This window comes from Diadema antillarum, unplaced genomic scaffold, assembly GCF_040938485.1.
Source record: "Diadema antillarum isolate AM-2024a unplaced genomic scaffold, OU_Dant_1.0 seq00000429_RagTag, whole genome shotgun sequence".
In the NCBI taxonomy this organism is placed as follows: Eukaryota; Metazoa; Echinodermata; class Echinoidea; order Diadematoida; family Diadematidae; genus Diadema; species Diadema antillarum.
This window is the reverse complement of record NW_027271410.1, coordinates 624854-652804: the sequence shown is the minus strand read 5'-3', so window position 1 is coordinate 652804 and position 27951 is coordinate 624854. Positions and strand designations below refer to the sequence as shown.

Sequence of the window (27951 nt, the reverse complement as noted above, 5' to 3'; positions counted from 1 at the left end):
TATTATACTTCGAGAAATGAGAAAGAAAGGGTGAGTGAGAGGGATGGATACGCAAAATCCGTTTCACTCCTTCTTTCTGGTCATAACTTCATCTTGGCAATTTTCGCAGTTGGAATTGGAGTCCTAGGGGATTAGCGACATGTCAAATCCGTGCTTGAAGCAAGGTTACAGCAAGAGTGAAGTGCAAGGGTAATCTACAAAATGAGCACCACCAGGTATGCTGCATAGGCATCATATGTTAGCCACGGTGCTTCCAAACTCACCAGAGTACACATACACCCCTTGCAGAGGAATTACTTGATTTCCACCTCTACAAACAAAATCAGTCTCCTTTCTATCTACTAGAGGCATCACTAGGACACTATGCTCTTTAACAAACTCCATGAAAGGCAAAGAAACTTCATCATTTCTTGCAATTCTATGGAAACTCTCAGTTTTCTATCATTTTGTGTGGAGAGAAGTACAATGTAAGTGTGGAGAGAAGTACAATGTAAGTAGCATTATGACAGAGACATCATAATTATGTATCTAACCAATTGTTACCTAGACCAGTCAGAAGGAAAACCCTGCTGCATGATAGAATTACAATCTAATAACCATGGTTTGTGTCATTTTGTCTGATTTTCTTTTTGTTTTTGTTTCTTTCAGATGAATACAGATCTACTGTACAGCTATACAACAGTTCTGATTCCAATAAACTCACTCCTTGGGATAAATTCTCCTATGACATAAAAATAATTCAGATCTGTGCAAGCCCCACCCCATGCATACCCTTTTCTTAAGCTCCTCCTCCCTCCCTCCCTCCCTCCCTCCACTCCTCCTCTGACTCTCTTCTACACCTCCTCCACCCATCTTCCACCCTTCCTCCACCCCTGCTCTACCCCTCCTCAACCCCTCTTCCAACAGTCCTCTGCCTCTCTTCCTCCCCTCTTCCAACTCTCCTCCACCCCTCTTCCACCCTTCTTCCAACTCCTCCACCCCTCTTCTGCCCCTCTTCCACCCCTCCTCCACCTCTCTCCTCCGCCTCTCCTCCACCCCTGCTCTACACCTGTTCCACCCCTGCTCCACTCCCTTCACCCGATCCCTTGCTGGTGTACTCACCCCTCTGTCGTACGTTTCTGCCCTCTCCACCTTCCAGGAGAGATCCTCAATCTCCGCCTCCAGCTGAGCCTGCTGGTACTCAAACAGCTTCTTGCGTGGCCCGCTGTCCATGAAGTAGGCGTAGGGGTATGTGTACTGAAGAGTATAGCGGCACTGCCATGCAGAAAGGAGGCACAAAAGTAACATGGAAAACATATCAAGGGTAGATGGAGATATGGCGGATTAAAGCTACAGTGAATTTAAATGGTTTTGAAAGGGTAGCAAGAGAGCATTAAAACCTATACAATCCCAGAAATCACATTCTTGTGGTTTGGTGGATTATTGCTTTTTAGGATGATTTTTACAATTCATTGCATTTCATACAGTGGAATAAAATTTCCTGATTTACTTGATTCCTTTTTTTTATGTCGTTTATCATAACTTGGTAAAGATGGAGGATTATGACAACCTTCTAAAACTGCTAAATTTACAATTAATTCCTAAATTTGCAACACATTTGAAAGGATTAAAGTTGATATTCACCTCTACAATTGGTAACTTTTTTTTTCTGATTTTGTTCAGATCTTATCAGATTTAATCCAAAGATAGGGCAGTAAAATTCCGAGTTGCCAAAATAATGAAGACAAGATAATTTCTCAAGTGAAAAAAAAGCTCCCATACTCGATGGGTTAGTATTCATGAGCAAATGTAGAGTGTGTAGATGTTAGCATAGAATGAGTAGAATGAGAACAGGAGATATATGAGAAGGGGAAGCAGTATATCTTTTCCCTGAAGAACTACAGTAATGAGCTCATCAGTACTTCACCAACTCCTACTGAACATATTTCAATATTTGGAATCGGTCTGCATGCATTACCTATAGCTACAGGGGAAATCCCTGGGAGCAGACTTTGATATGTATGTACAGTAAAAGTAGAAAGTTTCACGGTGCATAAATTTTCATGCATTTTGCGCGACCAGAAACCAGAGCGAATATAAAAGCATGCAAATATTTTTGCTTGTTATACATGTATGTACCGCTATGTAATGTCTTGATTCCGCAGAATTAAAACATTTGAAATTCATCTAACTCAGCAGAGTGCAAAAAATTACTCGAGCAAAAAATATCCCCTCTTTACGATATGCATAAATTTTGATACATTAGTGAAACCGGTGTATTCACCTTTGCCAGCAGTGCAGCAGCATCTAGGAGGTATTGCCAGTCTATCCATGTGCCCATATTATTCATCACTTTGTCCTCTATCCTCTCGTTGATCTTCCTGAGGGTCTGTGCCTCCAGACGAAGACTCTTTGAATGGTTCTCCCACTGCAGTGAGAAAGAGGATGGAGGGATGGAGGGATGGAGAGGACAGAGAGAGAAAGAAAGGGAAGGAGGAAGAGTAGAAAAGAGAGAGGGATGGTAGGAAGGATAAGAGAGGGTAGAGAAGAAAGGAGAGGTCAGACAGAGAAGGAGCGGGAGACAGGGAGAGAGAGAAGGTAGGAGGTAAGGACGGAGATGAGAGGATAGAGAGGGAAGAAGAGGGGAAGAGGGAGGGAAGGAAAGTAGTGAGGAGAAGAGAGGATAGAGAAGAAAGGAGAGGTCAGACAGAGAAGGAGCAAGACGCAAGGAAGGTAGGAAAGAAGGAAGATGAGAGGATAGAGAAGGATAAAGGGGGAAGAGGGAGGGAGGGAGGAGGGATGGTAGGAAGGAGAAAGAGAAGGAATGGAAAGAGAAGAGGGAGGGAAGGAAGGGAAGGAGAAAGAGAGGGAAAGGATAGAGAAGGAAGGAGAAGGAGAGAGGGAATGCAGGAGGGAAGGAGGAAGAGAAAGAGGCAGGGAAGAGGAGTAGGAAGGAGGGAGAGAAGTAGAGGATTGAGAGGGACGGAAGGTAAGAAGGAAGGAGGAAATTGAAGAAGGAAAGAGAGGAAACAATAGAGAGAGGAAGAGAGAAAGAGGGAAAGAGGAAAGGCAAGAAGGAGCAAGATGAGAAGAAAGTAAGATACAAGGGAGAGGGGAGATGGAGAGGGTGGATGAAATGGGAGAAGGAAAAATGGGTAGACAGGACAAAAGAGACAGGGATGAAAAGAAAGAAAAAAGTGTCATATCAAGGTATCACATTGCATGAGTCTTCCTTCGTTGCTTGTGGCTAGTAGTCCCCTATGATTTAGGGTAAAAAATCACATTGTTTCAGTTTGTCATAGCCTGTGGAAGGCGAGCAATCTTACTCTGTCAACACATGGAACACTAAATGCTGTATGTACAGCAAGGATGAAGACACAACATTGCCAAAAGTCACAATTGTACATGAGCCATTTCACTTTGGAAGGATCCAGTGAACAATACAACTATTATACATACACATCATAGCTATGTGACAAATGTGACATTTGTTCACTTTTACTTTTCCTTCATCATTTCTCTTCTTTTTTTCCTTTGAATTCTCCTTTTTCTCCTTTCTTTCACTTTCATTATCCATACAAGACACATTTTGAGTCTGCACCATAAGCTCCAATTTGACTTGCCCATCATGACATTTGTCTACATGTTGCCAACAAATAGACATTGTGAGGTGCACATACCTCTATACTTGCACTGACTTTGACTGCAAACGACATGGTTTGTGTTTTATACAACATCACGTCAAAGCTAGAGTTGAAAATAATGTGGATATTCTACATAATAATCTGTGATTTCAGAGGGAGAAAAGATATACATTATACAGCTGGACAGAAATATGGGCAAGTTGTTCAAATAGATTTCAACATCTCAATTTATCATTTGTTGAACAAACATATCGTCGCTGGGGCGACAAGACCTCGTATCTGCAAAACGTCACATGTTCAGGAGAGCCAAAAAACATGGCAGCCACAGCACTATAGCGAATGGGATAGCCTTTCCTTTGGCATGCCATGGTGTCTTTATTTTTGGAGTAAGATAGTTTGGATTTGGCCAGGACATCACTTAACCCATTATTTGGCCATTAATCCAAAAAAGTCATTTTCACCAACATTTCAGATACAAGGTCTCGTCACCCCAGCGACGATATATTTTCTAAACATGTACAGTGCATTTGTCACTGATATACTGTACTCAGAGGAAACCAATAATACAATGCTGACTTTTATACATACTGCACTTTGAAACAAGTCATTATGTCTCAGTGTTGACAATGATGGGGCTGAAAGACTTCAATCATAGGTGCACATTAAGAGTGATGAGGGAAAATACAACAAACAGTCACCAATCACTTTGGAGACCATCTGGTTATATATCTGGTTAATAGCTCCACATGCTACAATCTACAACACCTCTTTGTACTGCTACCCTGGAAGTAATACATAGTACTGATTTGAAATTGATTCAGTCACGAGCTTTGGGGGGGGGGCTCAAACTCAGGCACTTTCATACACGGTGGCAGAAGAGCCTAGAACGGCCAAGGAGTGCGTTACCAAGAGACTGTCATGCTATATTTAGACTGCTCCTGGGACCAGAGAGGATGCAATCTCCAATTCAAATTTTCACTCCTCCTTCTTATCGCATCCCCTTGGTAGCCTCCCCGCCGATGAAAATAGCCCTGGCGCGATCTGAACACCTGCGCCCCTTTCCGACCTGAAGTTATTTCCCATTTGTTTTGTTGGGGGGAGGTTTTTTGGCATCGCGTCTCGGCTGCCGCGCTATCTGGGCCTGCATCTTGTTCGCTCCGAGACCGTATTCCTCTGCCTCATCGCCGGCTGTCGTAAAGAGACCCCTGGATAGTCCCTAAAACGGACAGATGGAATTACCCTTGGTGATGCTATCGCGGCACCACAAAGAACAGAACATTCTTTTTTTTTTCTGCCCAATTCCTATGTCAATGAAATTTTCTGTCAAGTGACATGACACGTGCTACTTGGTTTCAAGACCACAATAGAATTACATACACTAAAATTTCATAATCACAGCCAAGTTGTACGTCATCTGCAGCGTGATGTTAGATTCTCACAAGACATTAACAAGAAAATGTCTATTTCGAAACAAACAGGAACTATTTTCTTCTGATAATTACTCTTATCCTAGGTTTTAATTTTATTTATTAATTTCTGAATAAAATCTTTATTATGTGTAAAATGCACAATTACCACAGGTGCTCCTTAATTTTGTTGTGAAGGTCAACATTAGAAAGGTCACATTTTTATGATAATGACATAACTTTAACTGAAGTGACAATTGATATCAATTATTAAAAGCAAAGAAGCTTGTTCACTCATAAAAGATTTATCGTGTCTTTTGGAACCACAACTCACAGCTTCAACCAAAGAGTTATTGCAATTATTCATTTACTGGATATGAAGTAAAGGGAGAAGTGGTATGCAAAGAAAGAAAACACAAACAAATCTACAGAAAGGTACAAAAAAAAAATGGGGAAAAAAATCAAGCACTGTTTAAAATACCACTAACCCTCTTGACTTTCAAGTCATTAACAAATACAGAAATCATATCTTGAGCAACACATGCATTTCACTTATTATTTCCTTTAAATCCACTAATTCTTCACAGTATGTACCATTCACACCTTCACATCTTTGCACCTTGTAAGCACCACTGAGAGTATTCCTTCCCAATGACAAGAAACAAGTCATCACCGATGACTATCTTTTTTTTTTCCATGCCTGGACAGAATAAATGTCACCTGAAGCCTGCTACCAAGATGAACAAAAAAAAAAAAATTACCCTGGTACAGAAGGATGTTCCATTATCACAGCTGCCAACATCCACACACTAAAATCAGGGAGATTTCAAAGAGCTTTTAGAGAGATACTTGTGTCTTACATATGCACTGCAATCAGCAAAAGGGATCCTTTCAGATTCTTTAATTTGGACATAAATATTTTCTTTTTCTTTTTCAGAGAGCTTCCTCAGGAACCAGAAAATCTTGGCAGCTTCACATTGCTAACTTTAGCAGTTAATTAGAGTCAAACAATTTCTATTCTGATTCTCCAACAAGGGATACCAACTGCTCATTCTCGTTTTAAATAATCAACTGATAATTTCATGTGAGGACCCCCAGATTGCCATGTGGTTCTTGAATGTGAACATATCCGAAACGACAGATTGAAAGTCACGTCACGACACGTCATCGTCCCATGCCACGCATCAAACCCGTGACAGAAATGCTAACATATGTTTGCCGCAAAGAATGACCTTTGTGACACTTCAAGTGGTTAAACCCATATAGAAGAGAAAGGCTGAGTGATTGGAGAGGAAGAATATTACGTATCTGTAAAATATGACTGATTGGAGCATCGTCCGATGCAGTGTTACATAAAATCTTGAGACAAGCTAGACAAATTAAAAACTCAAGACAACTTTGTTTTGTCAGGAGATTATGATTTGTTGGCAAGGAACTGACCTGTCGTCAGCAAATATTCATAGAACGCAACTTGTCTATTTTTGGTAGAACTGATAACTGTTTCACATTACTGCTTTCATGCTGACCACAGAAAGCATGGCAAAGAAGTCATTTTCATCTTTCACATTTCAGTCCGATTTGACCCTGATGAACTCGAGGAGAGAAGATGGCGAGAGGGCGCATTGAAACTAGGGAAAACCAAACTTGGCAACGCCAACGACAACCTTGACATCACCACGCCCTATTCTTTTTTCATGGCTAACCAGCGAGGGCCAATTTGCGTCAACGCGGTTGATCGCATCCCCTTCGACATCTACCCCGGGGAGACCCAGGCTAACCACACAGACAGTATCACTTCCCCTGGCAAATTACTGAAAGAAGCCAAATACTACCACGATCCTCATTGCTGCTAATTTCTGCCGTGCTCCAGCAACAGAAGATGCAAGGAAACCACATTTCATCGCGCCTTCATGAACATTTTCTGGGTCAAACCTCTGGCACAAAACCAGAGACAAAGCATGCCACAAGCAACGCCTGTCCATCTCATTTAGATGCATCACGTTTCAGGCTACTGAAAGGAAACACTAAATGTGTTGACAATTTACGACCACAAATACTGATTACAAAAGAGCCACATCAATTTACCTAATTTATATTGAAGATGAAATTCTTTCTTTGTTTTATACATCAAATGTGTTCTATTAATATACAGGTTGAAGTACAAAAGTGGTAATTCTTTTTTAACAACTGGAATCGAGAGCAAATGCATACTGTTTCAGTTTACCAAAAAACAAAAAATAAAAAGAAGAAATGATACAGAGAGTGAAACCATCTTGCTGCACAGAAACAAAGTGATGCAAGTCTCTGACGTCACTGCAACTCAGTTTCAAAATGAATACAAATACTCATTAATCCACATCGAATGTTTTCTAAATTGGTTTACTAACCAAATGCAGCATCTTTTATGTTCTCTTCTTCCCATTCTCTCTCTTGAGACTGTTTTCTATTCCTGCCTGTATCTCATGATACAAACTGTACCTGCTATATCCATCTCATTGCGTCATAGTTAATTCAGTCAGCAATCTTTTTTTTTTTTTTTTGTTCAATACAAAGGCAAAAAAGGATTGTGACTTTGTTTGGAAATGTTTCATCAGGCCACACTAAATTTTTGTACCTTCCTTGTAAAATATACCCTCAAAATATAACAAATGCAGCACATGAAATGGCTATAAAAAAGGTCGGCCTTTAACTCTAAGATGTTGTAAAATCTGGTCACACCTGTATCAAATTTTGATTGCCTTTAATCATTGGATCTCACTGTCAAAAAAGTTCCAAGAAATATGTGTGTGCGTGTGTGTGTGTGTGTGTGTGTGTGTGTGTGCGTGTATTGTTTATATCAGTTGCTTGTTCTTTGATGTTGGGGTGGTTTTTTTTTTTTTTTTTTTTTTTTTCATGTTAAAAAGGGTCACAAGTTTTGCATGGTACCAAATATCTGACCTAGCCACATTATTTATTAAGTAATTAGCATTATCCCACCTTTGCCAGAATCCAATGTCTAAATCATAAATTCTATTCTCTCATACCCGTCCTCCCAGCTCTTATTGTTGCATGTTGAACTAAGAGAGATAGAGATAGATGTAAATTAATAGTGGTAGATAGATAAGATAGACAGAATAGATACACTGCAGAAGTATGGCACTGAGTACTGTATACCATTACCAAGCCAGAATGGTATCATGCTGTACATTCTCTGTCTGCATCAGAGGATTAAAACATATCCTAAATTCTGTGGCATTCCAGTTGGCTAAACTTGGCAGATCTGATCTACAATCCTTTTTTTAATGCTATCTTCTATATCAGATGTTATTTTCATGTTGAGCATTATATTCTTCTCACATAATGCCCTCCATAATACAACTTCAAGAAACAGTTTGTCCACTAGACTTGCTCATGATATGCCCAGCTTAACCCTTAGCATGCATGCTGGAGTGTTTTCTTGGCTAATTGACATACATGTACATGTCTGGAAACTAAATTGTCAATGAATAGTGATTTACCCAGTGCCCCTATCCCTATTGTGTCACCATGGCCTTCCTGTTGGACTGAGGCACACTGCTATGGGTAAGCAGGCTTGCAAATCTACAACGAGGTCAAGTTTGGACGGATTGCTGAATGCTGATGAAAAAGCTTGACCGGTTAAGCGAAGTGCCTGGACGCATAAAGGGTCAAGCTTTCCGTCCTGCAAGGTACAGTGCAAGTTCTTCAGCATGGAATCGTATACTGTAAAACACGATATTTTCGCGGCATGAAATTTTTCGCGAATTGGAGCCGACGGCCTTTTTCACGGCATGAAATTTTTGCGAGTTGCCTCTAGCATTCAATGCATATAGTGTAGACAAGAATGTTTACGTGCACTTTAATTTTGCGAATCTTTGCTCTCGCGAAATTGAAATGCACGTGAGCATTCCTCGTTTTACAGTACATCGTGGCTTCAAGAAGCATACCTTTAATCAAAAGTGACTATTAATGCCTGTGAGCTGTTAACACTCTTAAGGTGTGTGAGCAAAAGTGGACTTAAAAACCAAGAAGATCTCTCTCTCTCTCTCTCTCTCTCTGGCCGTCCAAGGGCAACAAAACAGAATGACCAGTTCTCAACTGCTGGGACATCTCATCCATTTACAACTGTAAGGAGTTTAACCCGTTGAAGAAGAGTCCTGAGAATACTCAGGCAGGTGTCTATGGGAAATGCATGTTAGAGCAAAATCAGTCCGTCCTCAACGGGTTAAGGGTGACACTCCACGATGGTTATTGAGTTTATCAGGTATATCATCTGAGTGCATTTACAATCCCAACATTATTTTGAGAGTGAAGTTCATCAATTTGATTTTAAAAAATTATCTATTCCAGATTTTGCTCAGTATTGCTACTTTGGGACACACAGTGTTGCAATATACATGTACACCAGCAAATAAAGGTTTAAGGAGTGGTGTCTCACGCATAATACAATGCCTCTCTATCATTATTCATCCATCAGCTTTTTATACATGCCAATGAGAGTCTTATAATCTTGTGTTAAATGTGACCATGTCATGGTGTTGAATGTACCAAGCATACAGACACGGCACAGAGTTAGAACAATCCATAACATACTGCATCATGCTCACCACTCGATATGAAATTGATATCGATGTATGAAACTCTTTTCTCAACGCAGACTACTCATTGAGGTCTACTGTTAAATCAAAACCACAACATTCACATGATGCGTCACATGATCCGCATCAGATCACATGTCGGAATTGTTTTAAAAAAAAAGAAGCTGCTGAAAAGTGCCCATCCAGTAGTAGTGAGCCAGTGGAGTAAAATGGAATCAAAAGGGGCCTGAGCTTTTGATCCTAGCAGAATCTTCACAATCCTAACGGAAGATTCTGATAAGATTGACAGCTCAGGTCACTTTTGATGCCAAGTCTGGATTGTACAGCATATCGTCGCTGGGGCGACAAGACCTCGTATCTCAAAAATGTCATATGATCAGGAGAGCAAAAAGACATGGCAACCAAAGCACTCTATCAAATAGAATAGTCTTTCCTTTGACATGCCGTGGTGACTTCATTTTTGGGGTAAGACAGCTAGGATTTGGACAGGACATTACTAAACCGATTATCTGGTCATTAATCAAAGAAAGTCATTTTCAACAAAATTTGGGATACAAGGTCTTGTCATCCCAGCGACGATATGAGGCCTTGGAGGAGAAGCATATTATCCTCTCTTCCATTGGGATATACTCACTCTCTCAAAGTAGAAGAGGTATTTCTTGAGGGCTTCCCGAGCCTTCACGTTGGCTGACTCGTTGGCAATGTTGGGGTTCTCCTTGTACCGACTGCACTCGTAGAACTCACTCCCGTGCGACTTCCAGTCTGTGTGGGAGGCAAATGCAATTGGTTACACTTAGCGCAAGTCTTTGTATTTAACAGCAGGCATAACTAATTCATGAGGTACCTTGTTTACACAAGTAATAAAATGACATGCTAGAATATCACGCGAAGCTCTTACACCATACAAACATCAAAGCTCACCATCTGTACCAAGAGTTTAACGTTATGTTACTTCCCCTAGTTACAGATACATAATGGATTTTCTGGAAGTTAAGTTGTACTGTCGTAAGTGGTGTTCCTTCTGCATTGAACACAATAACAAAAGCTTTAGCCACAAAAAGCCCCTACTGAAAACAACTTCAACCATTCTAATCTTATTGTCTGCAACTGTCCACAATTCGAACATTTAATATTCAGAGTTTACAAAGGACTGTCTGTGAAAGCCAGCACAATAAATTCTATTGCTGCAGCCTCTTTTGTCATTTTGAGAGTTTCATTCACTTACAAAATACTGTGTGATCATCTGATTATGTACATTTACACTGCACATCACCCCATCTCAGTGTTAAAAAACAAAACAAAAACAAAAACAAAAACTGTGCTTCAAGAAAAGTTCAAATTGATCCGTAATGCTGTCCCTTCTTTTCCAGCAATGTTACCAAATTCACTCAAAATGTTGATGTTCTTCATCCTATCTTCGTTCTCTCAAGTCATGACAAGTAGCAGTCACATTAATATTGGATGAATGCTTCGACATAAATTGTCAGTCTATTCTTCTACTATTAAGGATCACATATATACATCCAACTCAAGAGATTTCTGAGCAAATATTGAAGACGACAACGAGTTCTGCAATGTACTGCATACAATTTGCATAAGGCTCTATGGACCTGGTACTCATTCTCAATGTGCTACTTGATATGCAACAATTATTGATGGCCTGAAACATTATATCTCTTTTACCATCCAGAAGCAATCGATCAAATCAAATCAAGATTGTTCTAATGCTTACCACCAAGGCACATCCAGCAGAAATCATGTTTACATCTTGAGCATTGCTTTGGGATGAAAAACAGATATGAAAGGAAAATAAGCAACAATCACAACAGTATCAAATGCCACAGACAAACTTCAGTTGAACCGTATCCGGGCAATTACCCCCAGAGGGCAATTACCACCCGGCTAAATACTGGTTAGTGGTAAGGTTAGAGTTAAGATTAGGGTTAGGGTTAGGTTTAGTGTTAGGAGTTTGGGTTAGGGTTAGGATTAGATTCAGGATTAGGATTAGGATTAGGGCCAGGGGAAGGGTCCGGGGTAATTGCCCAGGGGGTAATTGCCCTAGACCCCAGTTGAACATGTAATATGCATATACTCAATCAACAGGTACAAAATAACAACAACAAACAAGCATGTTAGAGGGGAACTTTCCCAAACTTTAAGTTTATTTACTTAAAGTCAGTGAATGCAGCAATGACTTTGTCTAATTTTCTTCACACTTCACTGATGTCTTGGTTCTATTTCTACATTCACTGAATCTAAGTGCGTGTTTATACAGGAGCCTCTCGCATCGGCGCACATGAGCCGGCATTTTACCTCCCGCATGAGCGCTTATTTCTCGTGTTTATACAGAAGTCAAAATAACCGGCTCATGCGAGCCGATGCGAGCGGACCTCAGCTGAATCGGACCTCTCGAATTTTGGGGTCAAGCATAGGTCACGTTCGCAGTGCAGTTTATTGCATGATGGGAAAAAATTTAAAAAAATCAAGATGGCACCGGCAAAGTCATCAGGACCACCCAGCTTGAAGGTCATTCTTGTAACGTTCCTCTTGACAACCACCCGGCCAAATGATCAATTGAAATCCAGTTTTTCAGTAAGAAGGAGAAGACGTGGTTCGATCATGACAGATATTAAAATACGCGCTTTCCGGTTACCTCTCGAATTTCGGTCGTCTGTATAAACACACAGCAAAATACGCGAGGCTCCTTCACATCGGCCACCTCAAAAGGTGGCGGACGGAACCTCTCGCATGAGCCTGCATTTGGCGGCGTATGCCGGCATACGCCGTGTTTATACAGAGCAAAATTTGAGAGGTCCTCTCGCATGAGCCGGCATGAGCCGGCATGAGCGCGTATTTTGCTTCTCTGTATAAACACGTTCTAAATATTTGTTGGGGGTAAATCTCCCTAAGAATTCATCACACTTGTCACAGAACCACCAATGCATGGGCTTCATTAGATTCAGAATTGGACTATGCATGGGGGAGGGGGTGGTCAATTTGACCCCCCCCCCCCCCCCCCCCCTTCAGATCTCGGCCATCAATGGTGTGATCACCGCAAAATTTTGCTGGAACATGGAGCCGGATGTCAACTTCAAGATTACATGGTCATGCAATAGAAAAATATTGATTTTCTATTTTTAGTACATCAATTATGCACATCTATGCATGAAATCATATTTTCACCTCTAACCCCATTAAAAAGACTGAAGGATTGCTAAAATTCTTGTGTCAGAATTCCACAAGACACATCAAACAACATTCTTGCAAAAAAAAAAGCACAAGCAATGTTAATTTCCTTTGTTTTTTATTGTTTTTTTCAACCTTTTATTTTCTTTTTGTTTCAGCTTACCATATGATTGCATCCACCATTCTTTTCTATACATATGTTGCACTTAGGACACTGAAATGGGGAAAAGAGGAGATACCAAGGAAAACAGGAGATATTAATTGCAAGAAGTGGAGAATGCATGCATGGCAATGTAATATATGGTATGAATATTTATTTCTTAGGATATCATTTACAACTCTGACATTTTCTTGTTAGAAAAAGAATGCTGTATACATGATCATGCTGTATACATGATCAGCATTCAAGAAGCAATAACTTGTCTAGTTTACCTCAGGCTCTGATTACAAAGGTGATGTGATCAAACAGTATGATATAGTCAGTAGAATCTGTACCGGTATGCTAGATGACATATATTTTTGTTAATTTTTCAAATTGAGGATCACTGCAGTTAATTGCCCCTTACACATTTTGCCCTTCCCGTAACGGAAAGATATCATAAGATTTTTATTTGCCTGTTTTTTGAAGGGAAAAGTGAAACGTTTAACAGAGTAGTCTTGAGCTTTCACATTTTTTTTCTCAGAGACAGAATACCACTACTGAAACCTGGACAAAGAGGGCGCTCTTAGCAATGTCAGTCACAGAAAGATTGCACACAGTGTTCTCATTGTACAAAAGCACCTCTACTTTCAATCAGAACAGATCAAGTGTCAAAGAATGAGCTCTACTGCTTTGAGGGTATGTTTAGAACAAGCTTGACACCCTTTATTGTATTAACCCATTGAGGACGGGTTGATTGATTTTGCTACAACACGCATTTCCCATAGACACTTGCCCGAGTATACTTTGGACTCGTCCTCAACGGGTTAAGAAAATTATACATCATGCTTTGTACAAACACAAGGGCATATCAGCACACACACACTTTTTAAAACTTATTAGCATTTGAAGTTCATGGGGTGCACATCTGCACAATCACATGTTTAGCCCTGAATGTAAAGAGACACTGCCAGCAAGTACAGTTTCCAAGCACTTACAATGAGATAAACAAGTCCTCGTATTGCATTTGAGAGACAAAAATGTTAATAAAGAGTACTAATCCAAAAAGGCAGCAGATGTCAATTGGCAGGCTCATGCGTTCTTCCTTAACTCCAGTCAATTGGATTAATTACCCCGTCATGATTTCAAACTTGTATATCAAGTCTGATAACAATCCGATCACTATCATGTTTTAAGAAGTCAATTTGTTTGGGTGTAAATTCATACTTTCATCAAGAGCACAGAAACCTTACGGGAATCACACTCCCTTGTTACACTTATCTGTTGGGTGCAAACTGTCATAACGCTTGAATCCTCTTAATTTGAAGTTGCATTGTATATAAAATCACGTCTACAACTCACGTCTTTGGTGTGGGCACTGATGTAATTGGCCGTCTCTGAGTCGTCGGCGCACTTCGTCAGCCACTTCTTGATGGTTTCACATCCCGCTGGAGCATGGTAGCACTCACTGCACTTGAAGCTGGTGAGTAGAGGTAAGAAGGTTAAGATGTAGATGAATCCAACCTCTGTCTGTCTTAACATCAGGCAGAATGGAATTTTACTTCCTTTGATCATGAAAATACAGATATACACTGGATATTCATACATGTATATAGATGTGTATATATCCATATACTTTAAAAAGTACCTGCACATCATAACATCACCAATACCAGTACCTACGGTAACACCTACAACAATTATATACAGGATATAATTGCTTAAAGTATAAATACCATCTAACTAATTGAAACTACCCAGCTAATAGACAAGTTTGCCAATCCATTCAAATCTATGCATTCCCCTCCCTGAAATCCTAGTAACAAACTACTACTTTTCCCCCGTCAAATACATGTCAATACTTGGCAACAGTTTCAACATATTATCTGTTGCCATGTCGGGTAAGTCTTTGATGAACTCTTCTGCTTGATGGCAACATACGAGGCTATAAAGGTACGCATATAGCGGGACTATAATGGTTAACTAATCATATTTTGACTGACTTTACTATGAGACTTCCACATATCACATATGTTCCTCTGAAGGCTAGTGGCTTATGGCTGGTGTCTGATGGGTAGATATAGAGTGACATATAATATTCGTCTACCACCTATCTGTTCTCACTGCCACTAGAGAGTGGCATAGTTTACACGTATCAACTTTCACCTCGCACTGCAAAAATACATCAAACAGTCCTCAGCCTGCTTTGGCAGGAACTTAGCTCAAGTGCAACAACAGTCTCTCATGTGCTATTTTTATCGCACAAGCAGGATGACCTCCCACTCAATAAGGACCACTGTTCCTGCTTATTTTCTCAGAATGGTGACTAAATCCAGGAATATATACGAAGAGGGATCCGTATCCTGACCTTCATGGTTATATCCTCATGTATTCCAGATTGGAGACTGGAGATAGGGCAGTCTTAGCATTTGCCATTTGGCAGTGGGACTTAATTCATTTCATGTGGGGTAATTTGCATGGGTCAACACAAAGTATGCACCATCATTTCAGCGGAAACTCCAAAGATTGGAAACGTTCACATATCAAAGTCAGGGAGATTCCGAAGAGCAATCAGGCAGATACTTCGTTGTAGGTATGGTGACAAAACATTTTCTCCTGCGACAGTTGCTCCGGTCTTATTTTCTCCAAAGACTAGGGTTAGGGTTGTGATAGGGTTTTAGGTTTAGTGTGATGTGAAGATTAGAATTAGGATTAGGGTTACGTTTGTGAGTATAACTTATGTTTGGCTTGGTGTGCAGATATTTCATGGGAGCAATTGTCAGAGGAGCAAATGTCATGGAACCTGTATGCACATCAAGTTGGTATAATAAGTTTTTACATCAAGGAGGCTCTTCTATTCTCTTGTCAAGCATAAAAGATAATCTACTTGCTTGCGAAACCTCTAGCAGAATCAGGGACACTCGGCAGGTCTGGATCCTGTATACAACAGGAGAAAACTTTGTCTCCTGGGGACAACTGAAAACTGGATAGGACCTCCAACAAGGGCCCCACACAACACTGTTTGGATGACAAAACTTTGTGTCTCAAAAATGTCAACTGTTCAGGAGAGGGAAAAAAACATGGTAAACCAAAGCACTATAACAAATGTGATCATCTTTCCTTGACAAGCCGTGCTGGCTTCATTTTTGGAGTAAGACAGCTAGGATTTAGACAGGACATCACTTCACTGATTATCTGACAATTAATCCAAAGAAAAACGTTTTCCACCAACATTTGAGAAACAAGGTTTTGTCACCCTAGAGATGACAAACAAGTTTCTTCTGTGTTTCAAATGCATACTAAAATGACACCATATGGGAGAGATCATGGAATCAGCCTTACCACCATACTGCCCTGCAATGGGGGCAGTCAACTCGTTTGCTCTTCACTTCCTTTGCGTGGACCACCATGTCACAGTCAGCCCCCGGGCAAAACCTGAACTTCCAGTGGCTCTGGTGGTGACAAGTTCCAAGAAACAAAAGAAAAAGAAAAAGAAAGATAGAAAGATATTTATTATTCCAATGTCATGCCAACACACACTGGCTGTGATACGTGCTAAGGGATGTCAACATTGTAAATAGCATTGCAGTAATCTGAGGTTTGAAAAACGTATGTGCCCAAAGCACTTTCCTGTGAATGAAGTAACACCTAGAAGAGAAATACTAGGATATTACATGCCTAAAATGGAAAGTTCTTGCTTTTTAACTTAGCCATGTAATGCAAGTTATCTCTTCTGACAACTGGTTACTGTTTCTTCTTTTGGTGGAAAAAAAAATCTTGCTGAATGCATAACCTCCACATTTGCACTGACACATGTGAACTCATGACAATAAGTAAAAAAATAATAATGATAATGATAATTAATAAAAGAATTCATTAAGATATACACTGTAAAGATGAAGTATTTTGCTGAACGAAAATTTTCGCTGATTCACAATTGACTGGACTATCTCAAATATAAAAACATGACTATGCAAATTCTATAAGATTTCACTATTTTGTGCTAAATTTCCTCATCCACAAAAATGATACAACAATCACTTTCCATGTTATTGGCCTGGCAGGAAAAAGACATATTGTGCAAAAGTTTCCACTCTGAAAGTATCAACAAGGGCTTGAACACTCTGGCACCCCTTGGGGTGAAACTTAGTAAAGAATGACAGTACATGAGGACCTATATCTAAGGTACCTTGATGTAATCCCTGAAAGCAAACTGCTCAAATTTGCGCTTCATGGCGTCAGATTTCAGCAGCGACAAGACAAAATCCTCTGGAGTCCTCATGTGACACTCGTTGGCCATGCAGCGGATTTCTGCGAGAGGGGAAAAACAGAGAGCGTTAAATATCCCAACTTCCCTTTAAGTCCTTTGTTTACTCAGAAGAATACTGAACACTTCGATCTTGGCTTTCGTTATTCTCGTCATATTGAGGCAAACGATATTCAGTATTTGACCTGCCTGCAATAGTGAAGTACAATGTTGCCTTGAATAATGAATGGCTTGAGGCTATACACATTCAAGTTGACCATTACACCCAAAATGAAAAAAAAAAAATATTGGCAAAAGGCCACATATGTGATGTGGCTACTGTTATTTGTTTGTTTGTTTGCCCGTTACCAATATGGCAGGATAATCTAATAATAATAATAATAATAATGAGGTCTTATTTACCCAGGGTAGCCTCTTCAGTGTTACCACTGCTCTACCAGAGGGCCCTGCTATTATTATTACCCTAGCATTGCCAGGTACCCATTTATACACCTGGGTCATGGACATTGTGGGTAAAAACATCATGTCCAAGGACGTAAGCACTGGGCGGGATTTGAACTCGGGTCCTCCGATTGGGAGTCGGGAGTCTTATTCACTATGCCACAGCGCCCCCATTTCAGAACAATTTAAGAACAGAATTTGAGGAAATTTTCAGGATAGGTCTGTTGTGTTAACAGGAATGGGTGATAAGTTTTGGTGGTGATCGGTATCGTGCATCAGATCTAGGACTGTTCTTTTCAATGATGCCTGCACAGTTTTGTGGCATTTGTGACCTTATGGTCTTGAATGGAATTTGCAATCTCTGAGTGTTTTTTAATAGGGCAGAAAAGGCAAAAAAAAAATGTCATTCAGTGTCATGCCAATTCATTAAAAAGCTGTTGTGTTCATTAAATTGCAAATGCTTAGCCACTTGACATATTAACAAATTTGGTTCACTGGTACTTAGCACTCAAATGTTCTTCCTCCTATCTTATTTCCCAAACATGAGATCAAGAATTGCATATATGGAATCAAGAGCTCCATATTCTAAACTGTAGCTATTCCCACCTGCATATATTTTAAACCTTTCTATGCAAGGGATTTTTGGACAGTAGGTTCAACACTATGCCAATCAGCCTCAAAGCACACAAAGACGTAACCATTACCACGGGCACTCTTGGTGAGAGAAAGCAATCTTAGCCGAACTCACAAAATGTTGTGAATTCAACTAAGTTCTCTCACCAAGGGCGCCTGGGGTAGTGGTTAACTCTTTGTGAGCTTTAAGTGCTGACTGGCATAGTATTGAACCTACTGTCCAAAGTCCAGTGCCCTCCGTACCTGTGGAGACCCCGTCGGTGATGCGGAAGTGGAGGTGCGTGATCCAGCAGTCGCTGCAGAAGAAGTGACCACAAGACAGGGCCCGCAGCTCATCCTTGGTCTTGACCAGGGTACAAACTGGGCAGATGGTTTGTGCAGGCAACACAATGTCCTACCAGAAACAAGAGATGAATTGTAAATATGATAATAATAATAGTAATAATAATGATGATGATGATGATCATCATCATCATTCTTACTTTTTGCTGATAATTGTATGCACAGAATTTGAACATTTGTAAACATTTCTATTTGAAAAAGAAGCACAGAAACCATATATTACATGAGATGTTCACTTTGCAAAGGTGATCTGTGCAGCGCATAGACTACATTCCACCACAGTGACAACTTTTTGGCAGCAACGATTAAGAAATGCAGCGCTGATGTCACATCCTCTACAAAGCTAAGAGGGTCTCTATCGAGACTAACAACCACACACTGCTTGTTTATTTCATTTCTAATTTCCACACCTTTGCTGGTATGGAGAAAAATATATGTTTATTTAATGCTTGATATCAGCTATTTTTTTCAAAAGTCTTTGATACTTGAGTAGGAGATGCTGGTACCCAGTATGCTGTATAAACAATACAACATCAATACAATATCGCAGTGCTGCAAGTCACATATCGTCGCTGGGGTGACAAGACCTTGTATCTCATATTTTGGTGTAAAGAACCTTTTTGCTTAATTGTCAGATAATCATTTAAAACGTGATGTCCTGTCCAAATCCTAGCTATCTTATCCCAAAGATGGAGCCACCATGGCGTGTCCAAGGGAAAGCAATCACATTTGTTATAGTGCCTTGACTGCAATGTTTGTTTGTTTGTTTGTTGTTTTTTTGATCTTCTGAACATATGACATTTTGGAAATATGAGGACTTGTCACCCAACAGTGATATCACTCTGCCCTGTGAAAACAAAACAAACAAATAAATCATCATCAATGCTTTTGAAAAAAAAAATCTACATGTACTTGTACATACACCGTATGGCACAAAATATAAGAGCCATTGTAGATGCAAATTCACTGATGCAAGGAACCCCTTTTAACAAACAAACAAACAGAAAGCCAAATGGCATTAACGTTTCACAGAGCAAAAAATATCTGATCGCATTTACTTCTAATTATGCATTCTCATTTCCTCTTCAATTATTTTTTCCACATTGTATAGCTTTGTTGTTTGAAAACCAGTGAACCTTTGAAGTGACAGGCGATTTACACCAGGTAGCTGCAACCTATTCCTACCCTGTACTGGTCACAGGTTATCAGAGAAATATTTCATACGACAGACACAAATTATATTTCCTACGACAGACACAAATTATGTGCTTGTCCAGTTCTATCATGGCATTAAATTGGCAACTTTACCTGTGACGTTGGTGCCAGGAAGCTTTTGTCCGCCCGCGGAAGTATTCCCGTCTCCACCAAAATATTGGCAATATCTTGATCCGTTCTGACAGTTTGAAAACACAGAGATAAAAGAGAACCCGTGGATGAAATACTTACACAGCCATGATAGTTTCACTCACAAGGGTGCTGACAAAGACAGTTCAATAGCAAAGAGCAAATCTGAAACACTACCAGCCTTCCTGTAAGGTTAGTTACTTAGTACTAAATGAGAGTAACAGGCTGTCGATATGCACACACAAAGATATGGGAAGTGTAATACTACTACATGTATGCTCACTACTAACTTATAGATATGCACACATACAGATGTGACATATGCAACATTTCTCTTTTTCCCCATTCACATATCTGTGTTAGTTGATTTCTACATATTTCTTGTCTGCTGTACATAACATTTTGGCTAAAGATAACTCATTTCTACTGGAATTAAGAATGAAATGTGTCCGTCATGCAAAGTGCATTTAGTTTTTGCTTTTATCATACAGAATTCAAAGGTCTAGGAACAAACTTTGTTCGGGTCTAATTCATCCACACCTACCCATGCAGATGTAGGGCCACACACTTGTTATGTTGATGTTGTAGTTTTTTGTTTAGGTTTTGGTTTTGGCTTTGGCTTTCTGCCAGCTGACCAGGGACCATGAAAGTGACCACAAAAGTGGGCAGGAACAAACAAAGCAATAACAATAATAATAATACCTGTGTCCTTTAGCTTGGCAGGTATGACCCGGTGAAAGGGTAAGCACCACAATAGGCCAGTCTTCATCAGACTGAAGTTTCAAAATAGTGCACTATTTTGTGGTTAGGAAATCAGCCCGATGTCAAATCAACCCACTATTTGTGCAATGAAGACGCAAAGAGCGCGCCATTTGATCAGGGAAATTTCCCTGTGAAATAGTGCATTAGCTAAATTTTGGTTGCATCTCCATCAGCCTGAAAGTTTCTGGATCCCATCATGTGAACCGCACTGCACACTGAGACCACAAAACTCTACAGATGAGCCAGCTGAGTAATGATGCAAAGTACGCATGCGTCAACTTCGAGCCAATTACCTATCAAAGTGGGCTGTTTTCAAGCTGATGAAGACACACATTCATAATATTGGGCTATTTTTCTGAACAGCAAAATGGCCTGCTAGTTTGAACTTCAGTCTGAGGAAGACACGATTAGTGTGTATGCATGCCTGTAACATAATGTGGGCAAAATTTCAGTGACAAAGATACACTGTGTAGCCTTTTTAAGGCCCTCATGCAAGAGAGCCAGTGCATCAAAACAGGGGCTTTTTGAGAAGAGTGATTGTGATTATTATGCATGGCAGGAGAAAGCAACATTCGCGCTCTGTTTGAACCAATAATTTAATCACTGGATAATTCAGTTCAGTCCTTTCGACCAATGAAATTACTTGATTTATCAATCAGTCGTCAGTGCAAAGACTGTTTGCATGGGCTTCTTCGGACAGGGCTCAATCTGCTGATTCGTCATGATTTTTTTCTTCAGTCAAAACTCATAGCAAAATTTGGTAATTGAAAGGTGTTAGTCTAAAATTTCAGACAATCCTCAAAGGCCCCCTTGCTGGGCCTTTGGCTCCCAATGGTGGCTTGACTAGTCTTGCATTAAGGACCATCTGCTTGCTCCTTTTACAATCCCTACAGTGGCAGGGTCTTGGCAAAGGCTATGACGAAGGCAGCAAGCGTACCTTTTCTGCACTTCTCCGAGGTCCCACTGGTGTGCCATCAGCAGGGCTCTGGCTACCCTCGGCTGAACCTGCAATGAGAGGAAGGATAGGAAATAACGAGTGATTTGATAAGGAAATTATACTGTTCTAGAACAAGCAGGAGCAAACGAAACAAATACATGTATTTGTTTGTTAAGCTCTTGCTAAGTGATTTTTTTTTTCCACTTGGGTATGAGAACTTGTACATTGTGTCATTGGCATGGCAGCAAAGCCATCTTACTGTATGTTTGAAGACAAGTTTTGTGACACTCCAGTTTCATCTTCAGGCTCATATTCCCCCCCCCCCCCCACCACCACCAATCTTTTCCCTGCTTGCCAACCACCCCCCCCCCCCCCCATTAAAAAAAAATAATAATAACTTTGCATTGTTTAATGTAACTTGGTATCTTCATGTATCTTTGCATGATTGAGCATGTGCAATTAACTCCTTGCAATGGCTTTTTTACTACAGTGTACAGCTGTATGTACAATGACCAATATGTACAATGTAATCTCTATGGGATATCATACATTTATAGTACAAGTCACCTCCTCATGTATCCCTTGGGCTACATGATGCTAATGCTGGTACAATAAATTGTATTACGAAAATCAATTAGCCTCCTACTGTGTACATACAGGCATGCTAATGATTACTTTTTATGATTGTTTTCTTTAACATGAATAATTGCCTCCGGTAGCTATTGTACTGGTACAAGATGCCCCACAAAATATTACAGATTATGTGAATTAATGGATAAACAAGTATGTAAGAATAAGTTCATAAGCAAATACGAAAATAAACAAACAGATGAATGAAAAAAATAGGGGAGGGTCTATCAAAAATAAAGAAAACATATGGCTTTTGATTCATGTACTTCTTGGTCAAAGTCACCTGTTGAGTTTTACATTGTACTATTGGCTACAATGGTCTGATGAATATTCATTGATTTGTTTTCAATCTTCTGACTTCATAGTCAGCCACTAAAATGCCATCTGGCCAAAACTCCCATTAAGATCAATTTGAGATAGCAAAATAAGTTCTTGATGATCATTAGTACATGTACATGTACATGTACTTAAGATACTAAAATGCCAGAAGGATATTTTTTCACATGATATTGTCCTACAGTGTACACGTACATCATGTACTTCAGGTAGAGGTGAATTACAACATGAGTATTGGTTGCACAGTGTAACTACAGACTAGCTAGAAAATATTCTGCATTATACATTACAAGTACACATATACGACAGTTTAGAAAAAATATATGTAATTGGGCTTCTGTGATATTTGCCCATTAGCTCGAAGCTTTTTTGTGTCTAGTGGCCAACCTCAGAGCCCATGAAAGGCCATGAACAGATAAGATTTTTTTTTCCCAATGCAAATACTGACCACTCATCAACAAATAACAAGGCCTAACACATATCTCTGTGCAATGACAGCTATCATGATCACCAACAGCACTTCACAATTTGCACTACACATAAAACCACTAGTAGGTTAACAAATGTGATTATAACCTACCTTGTACTACCCAATGTAAGGACCCGTAACCTTCACAGAAGGCTATGGTAATTAGAGCCATAAACAAAAGTACCCCCCCCCCTTTGCACAGTACATGTGTCCACACACACACACACACCAAGAACTGTTAACCCACATTGTACAATAGCCCAACTGTGTGCACACTCTACACATATTGTCAAAGTCCAAGGGTATAATATACATTGATCTGTACTACGATGATTGGTGTTTGCTCATCCCACACGTCACAACAGATGACACATGCCACCCTAAGGACATATACATTTTATACAGTGTACAGGTAATACACTGTACAAATCGGGAAGAGAGTAAATGAATACGGCATGAGCACATAGATCTATAACGTGCTTGATAAACTTGAATACACTATGTACACTTGTCTCCTGTGCTATACATGTACAATTCGTACATGAACAGTGTTATATGTGCTCTGATGAATAACTTGCACTGTCGCTGGTACATTTTTTACTCTAATGCCTGACCCATGTATGACATCTCAAAGAGCTTTGTATCCAGTGGAAAAGTTGCAAGAGACATCAGCTGCATTGTATCATTATTATAATTATTATCAAAATAAAATGTTCACTTGAGAAAACTTCAAATGCCTGAACAAGGCTATACAATGTACATATGTATATTAAGTTAGCATACAATGTTTAAATACAAGAAAGATTTACAATCAAAAAAATGTTTCAAATTTGTCAGTATTACAAACAATGAGTGTCATTTTACAATGTTTAACCTGGGAGAAATCAATCTGCAAATTTGCTCTACTTCAAGGATTATTGATAATTTGCATGTGCCCTTTTCAAGTGCTCTTTGACAAATATATACATGTATGTACCTTCTTTGAAATTTTATGGTTTACTTCATTCTTGGCCACAACTGCACTATTATGTTTGAAATAAATGAACACGAGTTGCCTGGGCATATATGAGATATTCCGTATAGAAGACAGGATGTTGCATTTAGACACCGGCATGGCGACCGCATACAATGTACATCACTTCCTGGGTACAATAGAGGCACTTGAAAAATACACTCATTTGTGGTTGCTGAAAATCATGTCACACCGAGTCTGGCACAGCACATCCACTAATCATGTGTTACTTGGAAAGCCTCTGCCTTCACATGTACCACATAGTCACTTTCCAGTTGTAAAATTGAAAACACATTATGGGCTTCATATACCGAAATTAATCTACAACCCCTTAATAAAAAATTGAAATTGTCAGTGACAATGGTCATCACTAACAAATCATGCTTATGGTATAAATTTGCAAGTGATACCTTCCCACCCCAAGAAAAAAAAAATCATTGAATTTGTATCCCTTTGGATAATAATATGATGAACACAAAATTCAACTATCTCGAGCAAATACAAGTTCTAATCTCACAATCTGCATTTCAATACAGCTTATGGAGCACTTTACTATCAACAATAAGTTTAATGTTTTCCAAAAACAGTGATATTACTTAAAACTGCACAAATTGGATGAGAATCATTCTATCATCACCTTAAATGAAAATATGAATTTCACCTATCCAATGTCTCGTGAAAACCTGATGATAATAGCATTCAGAGAGGAAGGGGATGTGGGTGTAAATTATCGTTCAAAAATAGGAGCTTAAAAAAAATCACAATTTTATGTACAAACCACTTTGAGTGTCGTGAAGTCAATATTCAACTCAACCCCCCTCCCATCCCCTAAAAAAAAAAAAAAAAAAAAAAATCCTTCACATTTCTCTCTGCATTTCCTTGAACACAAAAGCACAGGACTATTGCAATTTGAATAAGAGTGCAATACAATGAATGCCTCATCGATGACATGAATACAGAGCTACAGCCAACTGTTTCAAGATACTGTACAACAAATGGTCTAAAAAAACATGACTGTTACCCAGTCTTAACTGCACAGAGCATTATCTGAAAATCAGTCTGTATCACCTATTCAAAAATCAGCAAATAAAATGCATTGTGATGTGTGACAAGTGCACAGGGTACTGCATATGTATGCACTTTGATAAGAGTTGCACTGGGACTTACAATCTGTATTTTGCACTCTATTTGCAAAATAATTGTTAATTTCAGAGATTAGCATACAAAAGTTGTATTCCCATTGATGTACAATGTTATAAACAGCATACATTGTACATTGTACGTTCTTTGCACTTTTATGACATAATATAATGCCAGATCGAATACTAGTAAAATCATTTTTAGTTGATACGCCATCAGTGTATTACCTCTTGTGATTTGATATGTTATTTCACATCTGTGTATCTGTCTCAGTGTACATGTGAGTGTAAGTGAGTATGTAAGTGTAAGCATTCAATGCAAAATTTACCTTCCATGAAGAGTTATTTTTACTCCTTTATGGCGATACCAACACAGCATACTGTGGGGCTGATGTACACAATCCCCCAAAGAGCAAGAATGGTTCCAATAGTTAGAATATAATTTGAGAAGAATGCATGTAAAATCTGTTATGGATGATTTGTTGATATTACAGCAGATACAATTTTGGACACATACATAAGAAGTAGGACTGAGAAGAGACTAAGTATGCAAACAATAATATCAAAACTAGCCCAGACCATGGAGTCAAATCCAAACATTGCAGTAAGGTATGTGACAATCTGCAATGCTTGTAAATGATTTCTCTTTTTCAATCAGGATGAAAATGAATACAATACGATGTTATTGGATCACTCATGCCACAACACAGTAGGGTCTTTAAGCCTTAAAGCAATTCAGAGCTGTGCTGATAAAATATACTCTCCTCTTCCACATACACATACTTGTGGACTATCACAACAAGGAAAGTAGGCAATGCCTCCCGAGATGTTCACATACTGTGGAATGTGGTGCTAGTTTAATGATACCTGTACAACTCATTGTAAATGTCTAGATACGAAAACCTCATTGACAAGCAAATTTATGGGGGCTCTTTCTCCTGGCCATAAAAGTGAGTAAACACTCCCATAATACCACAAATGAATATCTTCACACTGGATGAGCCAAGGTTTGAATAAAACAGCATATGACAAACTGAGATACATACGCAACATGGAAAGATATTTCAACTCTTAACCCGTTCACTACTGGATTCTGAAATCCCCATAGACTTAATACACAGGCCACCAGGTTCCTGTATGGAACGGGTTAAGAAGAGCATACAACTACATTGTAGGCAAGCATATAAAATGGGCCCAAAATGACCAATGGGGTGAGAATTCATCTGACCATACACGTACCTTGAGATTTTCGCTGGCCAGGTCCACCTCATTCTTCAGCATGGCCTTGGCCCCCGCCACGTCCACGCATGTGTAGTCGAAGGCCTCGGGGTCGGGTTCCCTCTCCTCGCAGAAGACTGGATCATCCGCCAAGATCGGGTCGTCGTAGTAGTCGTTGTACATGTCGTCGTCATCATCCTCGTCTTCTTCGGAGTCATAGTTATCGTCATCGTAATCGTCGATCGCCTCTGCCATCGTCCCCACGGGCTGAAGTTGCAGCTGGTTATCTATACCAACACCAGTCAGTATCTTTGCAACAGAGTATGTAGTCCTATCCTCTCATACACAAGACCTGTGAAGGCAATAGGATTGATATAACAAAGAGGGTCCTGTTAAATTCCAGGAGCAAGAAATTCAACAAGAGAACAAAATTATTCATAATAATAAGCATATACATGATTCCATTTCCTTACATTACTCATACACAGTGCCTCCAGCAATACAGCATCTTGCACATTGAGCTGATAATGTAATGAATTGTTCAACTGCATTTTAGTACCAGACGCTTGTTTCATACATGGAGTCCTGGCAGAAATACAAAGCTATTTATAGTTTTACACCAGTAGAGGAATAGAAATCTTGTATACTGAAATTACAAGTGCATTCATAGTGCAAGAGTTGGTCAAATTTAACATTTGATGCTGTGCCAACTACAAATCATCACAGTCCAAATACATAGAGAAATATGGGAGGAAATTTTATATGAACATGCAGACCGTTATTTCATTCCAGAGCAATCACCCATCCTTTGTCAGCATCGATATCAAACACATAATAATTGCACATTCATGCCTCAAAAGCTGTATGTTCACAAAATGACACATTTATCATACCGCCTTTATTGCCTCACATCATAGTATGACAAATGACAGTGATACAAATGCCAAGGAAATACTCATTTAAAATATTCAATGCATAGTCTATATATACGGAAAAATGCACCCCCTCCCCCCACTGTGATGGTGTAATATGTGCACATCATTGTACCGGTACTTGGGTACAAAGATTGGGATGTGTGGGTCTACATAGGAGTTCACTTATTTGGGAGATATCACAGTCATAACATAAATACTTCTCTGCAGCACGAGATCCTTTCTCCATATTTAAGAACTCTGAAGCCCCCTCTCTTCAAAATGAATGAATAAATACAGGTCCACTCAGCACATCTACACCTCATGTCATAAACCTGGGCCAGGTATCACGAAAATACATTGCATATCTTTTTCCTCTTTAAAGTCACAATAATACCACGAGGAACATGAGGGTGGATGGTCACCTGGATGGTCTGAGGACAGATGGACGGACAGACTTAACCCAAACACATGAATGCTTCAGGCTCTCTACTGCGCTGCAGACACATAAAAATGAAGACCTAGCTTTGCCTAAAAGCGCTATATATATTTGTCTCAAAC

General features: G+C 39.6%; 1 protein-coding gene across 1 annotated transcript; it reads right to left on the bottom strand.

Moving 5' to 3' along the window:
* Positions 1-771: 771 nt before the first annotated feature.
* On the bottom strand, positions 772-26759 carry LOC139732513 (E3 ubiquitin-protein ligase ARIH2-like; the record flags this gene model as incomplete). The annotated part of the gene is made up of 12 exons (XM_071643371.1): positions 26501-26759; positions 21676-21743; positions 19941-20025; positions 18534-18684; positions 17139-17260; positions 16292-16401; positions 14312-14429; positions 12974-13024; positions 11357-11402; positions 10259-10386; positions 2264-2407; positions 772-1254 (listed from the first exon to the last, which is right to left on the bottom strand). Coding segments are annotated over exons 1-12 (1740 nt in total), but the record flags the coding sequence as incomplete, so codon positions are not given.
* Between the last annotated feature and the right edge of the window lie 1192 nt (positions 26760-27951).